Source organism: Stegastes partitus, unplaced genomic scaffold (assembly GCF_000690725.1).
Source record: "Stegastes partitus isolate 25-593 unplaced genomic scaffold, Stegastes_partitus-1.0.2 Scaffold1470, whole genome shotgun sequence".
NCBI classification, from domain to species: Eukaryota; Metazoa; Chordata; class Actinopteri; family Pomacentridae; genus Stegastes; species Stegastes partitus.
In genome coordinates, this window is record NW_007579201.1 from 883 (window position 1) to 5,324 (window position 4,442).

Genomic DNA, 4,442 nt, shown 5'->3' on the forward strand with positions numbered 1-4,442 from the left:
TAATGGACACCAACCTTATATTGTCCTTACCAGATTTTGCCTACCTTGGCTTTAATGATGTCAGTGATTCCGCAAGAGTTGTTGTTGTTTCTATGGGCTTGTGTTTTTCTCTCTCTTTTTAAATCCCTTTGAGACGACCTAATTAGGTTTACTGGGAATAGTTTTTGAGATCATACTTTTTTTTATTTTTAAATACTTACAGAAACCTGTGGTCAGCTGCACTTTTTGTTGAGTAACAAATGCTGGTCCATTTATTTTGTTCTTGCAACAGTGAAGAAAACTGTCACAATTCATTGGTGATCATGAAAACTGAACTGTTTGGATTCATAGAAAAAGAGGTTTAATCATATTAATGAATCATAAATATAAGCAAGAAGTTTGTTTTTAGCCATTATTTGACTTCCTCAAATGATGTGACAAAAGTGAGGCCAGTTCTGACTAATCTTTACACAAACTCCTGAACCCAACTACCATGAAAGACACAATGAGACAGAATCACTGACATGATGACTTCCTTAATCTGATGTTCACTGCAGTAATAGTACACATTCTGCCAAATTCTAAAGAAATTGAGAAAAGAATTGCGATGCCTCCCTCTTCAGAGCGGCGCTGCAGCAGCATCTCCTACATTTTCATAGTTCACTGTGTCACCATCGACGTCAGCAACAACATGAACCTGTGAAATAAAACACAACAAATCATGTTGTGAAGAAGAAGCTTCAGTGTAATGACTTGTATGTTTACAGTTTCTCCACAAAGGCATTGAAAGACATTATATTCATTTAGGAAAAAATAAAATAGTCAACAGATTAAAATAAAGGTCAAGGTACACATTTAAATCCCACCTACTGACCTGAATATACAGTACCCATATAGTGATCTGATATATTTGATTTGGAAAACTTTGGATTGTCTTATACCAGTAGATCCAGGCTTTAAAACTGTAGGTATTTGGACATGAAGTAGTACTTGGTGTGGAATCGTTCTTGGATCAGCCTTTTAAATTATAAATATGTTTTGAGAGAAATCACCCTTTAGAACAAAATCGCCCATTTTGGCAATCATTCATTGTGGTAGGTGGAAGAAAAGGCTCTGAAGGTGCGGCCGTAGAAGAAGCTGCGGCCCTGAGAGTGCAGTCCATAGAGTACTGCCTCCGGCTCTGCAGACACATCCTTCTCGCCTTGAACCCCTTTGAGAGCTCAGATCTGGCTGAGTGAGGAGCAGTCCTGTCTCACCCCGAAGGTTGCATCACAGTCCATCAACAGCGACATCTGCAGTTACCCAGGGTTTTTGATTTCCACGTGCTTTGAAGCTGATTGCCGCCACAGCATACTCCCCAAAGCCCTTCTGATCACACTGAGAGAATGTTGTTTAGACAACATCCAAGCCAGTGTTGATAAATCAGTCAGATAATGCTGAGGATACACCCTTTATCTAGAGTTTAGCTTGTTTTTCTTTGCTAGCCATCTACACTTCTGTAAGGGTATGTAAGCAGGAAACAGCACAATAGATTATTGATCAGGTCGGTCTCAGCCAGGGTGTTGACCCTGTTTTTAAGGATTTTTCACACCTAACAGGTTCTCCAAGCGAAACACAGTTGCCTCATGACATTTTGACCTGTTTGTTTGCCTTACTTTTCATGGGAGCCTGTTGGATTTGTTAGTCTGACGCTGCCCCTTGGAATTGTGGGTAGCCATTCTAGCGTGGCTGTGTTTTGACTGGAATCTCCTTGAGGAAAAGGGAACGTGCGGAGCCCTGAGTGAAGGGGAACCGTCCTGCAGTACCACTTTCAGCCACATGGTGGATGGTGCTGTCTTGAAATAAAGGCTCTCAACGTGCTGCCATAGAAGGAGCTGTAGCCCGAGGAGTGCAGTGTCCTGAGGGTGCAGCCTCCAGGGCCGCAGACACATTCTACAGGAATCCAGGCTTCAGACTACAGCTCCGTTTCACAAAGCAGATTCAACAAACTCGTGAATCTAATCCTGAACGCTGAGTTGATCTACTGTGAGATAGGAAACTGAGTTTCTGGTTCCAGAATACCAGGCTTGAGTTAGTTTAATCAGCTGAGTAGTTTCACCTGGAGAGCCTCCTTAAGGTGGAGCAGAGTGACGAGGAAATGTCCTGCAGTACCACTCAGCCACATCACACAGCCAATGGGCCGATGGCACTGTTTGAACATTTAGGACTTTGGACATTACAATAATTTTCAATCTTAACATATAAAGTAACTAAAGCAGTCAGATAAATGTAGAGTAAGAGATAAAATGGAAATGCTCTGCAGTGAAACACTGTTTAAGTGGCTCAAAATTCTGTCACGTTTCAACTGAACACTGCATTCCTCTCAATACAAGCCTCTCAGTCTGTCACACTGTAAGAGCTTGATGTTGATTGTAAGCTTTGAAATTGGTTTTAACACAATTGTGAAGGTCGTTAAACATCATTGCATTACGCATGGACTAGGTTCTGGTCTGAAAGTGGAGCAGATTGAAGATACACAGCCAAATACTGAGTTTGGTCTCAAAATTTCCAGATGACCTAACAAACAAACAAACAAAAAAAAAACAGCAGTCCAATACTGACAGTAAACAAATTTATTTTGTCATCTGCATTCACAGCTGGAATTCTGGGAATTCAAACACGACGTCTTTGCCTGTGAGCTTCTTGTAGACACCAGAGAAGGTTTCCACCTGAAACAAGAGCAGACAAACAGAATTTAGACTTGGGCTGCAGTTAAACACCTTCATACATTTTTCTTTTGACATAAAACTTTTTTTGTCTATTATACAAATTTCACATTTTTCCATATTCCGTTGAGAACCACAAGAAACCAGCATCTGTGACTCAACATTTGTGCACTGCATGGTTTAGCTCCCCAGTAACGGCCCCAAAGGACTCTGGGAAGATGTAGGAATATGCAGGACGCTCGTCCTCACCAGCCAGAAGCCGGGGACAGAACTTTGTCTCCAACGATGTGGAACGGGACTGTACGTCTTGGCTCAGAGCTACGCTCCCATACGCCACCAGGACAGAGCCAGGAGAGCAACTCGCTGGATGTCCACGTCGGACAAAAACTAACAGAATCCACATCTGTTCTCCGGTTAGAGGGAGATTGTGAAAGAAGTTCTCATCTAATTGTTCTGCTTCCAAAACTGTCACAAGTTGAATTGACTGATGTCTGATTGTTATTGTTGATTTTTATCAAATATAAACTGATGAACATGAGTGGAGCTGTACCATTTCATGAATCAACTGTTCAATTAAATCAGTTTATGGAAAATTTGAACTGTGTTATGGTTCAGTTTAAAAACATGCTGATTTTTAGGTCTTACATGATGGTGTGCCTGATATGTTGAACAAAATGAGAAGTTTAAAGACATCATGTTCTTTCATATTTTTGAGATGCTTTAACGATCCATTCAAATATAACTTAAATATTAAATCGGTAAAAATAATTAATCCCATTATCCAAACATCTAGCCAGATCTTCGCCACCCTTTAGAGAACTTACTTTGTGTTCGACGTTGTTCTGCTGCGCCTTGTCCAAGTGGACCTTGATGAGCCTGCTGCTGTCCAGTTTGACTCTGATCCTCTTACCCACGATCTCGCTGGGGAACACCAGGTCCTCCAAGATGGCGTCATGGACCGCAGTCAGAGTACGGCTGAGGAAAGAGTCGAAGACATTACCACTCAACATTCATGCTGCCTAAAAAACAAACTTCTGGGATCTGTGTTTAAAGGAGCCTTGATGACACCAGCTGATTGAATTAGAATTCAAACAGCCAAAAATAATAAAGAGGAGCTCTGGTTACATACAGGTCAAGTCTCTCCAAAAATGCCAAACACTTGCTGGGTATAGATTCTGAAGCAGTGAGAAATTGTTGCTTTTCTGTTTTAATAAGTTGAAATGTAAATTAAATGACTCTTGGTTTCAGACTGTTGATTAGGCAAAAGCCATTTGCAGATTTGGCTTTAGGCACAGAAAAATGTGACGGTCATAGCTCCATTTTAGACACTTCATAGACAAACACTCAGGAATGCAACATCTGATTAATCAATAGGGGCAAAAAAACAACACAAAAAACCCCCAAAACCATAGCAGCAGCCCTAAGCAAAGAAAATTACTAACCAGCAATAAATGACGAGTTTTTTTCTACTGTTTTACATTTAATTACTACTTCCCAAATATTCACAACACTCCCTTTAAATGTTTTTAACTTTGACCCCAAACTTGTTTTTCATCAGGTATCAATAATATGAGTAAAGGCCACTTATTTTCATTACTTTAATTGTGACAATGAAAATATGAGAAATGAAGGCATCCAATCATTGTACAAGTCTATAAACAGCTTGTGCACTGCATGGTTTAGCTCCCCAGTAACGGCCCCAAAGGACTCTGGGAAGATGTAGGAATATGCAGGACGCTCGTCCTCACCAGCCAGAAG

At 40.7% G+C, this 4,442-nt stretch overlaps 1 protein-coding gene across 1 annotated transcript in view; it reads right to left on the reverse strand.

Moving 5' to 3' along the window:
* Positions 1 to 2,573: 2,573 nt before the first annotated feature.
* Positions 2,574 to 4,442, reverse strand: part of rps7 (ribosomal protein S7) — a 9,050-nt gene continuing 7,181 nt past the window's right edge. Inside the window, 2 exon segments of the mRNA XM_008299828.1 lie at positions 2,574 to 2,687; positions 3,509 to 3,703. Of these exon segments, the coding sequence (XP_008298050.1) occupies positions 2,610 to 2,687; positions 3,509 to 3,703 (273 nt within the window). The 3' untranslated portion in view covers positions 2,574 to 2,609.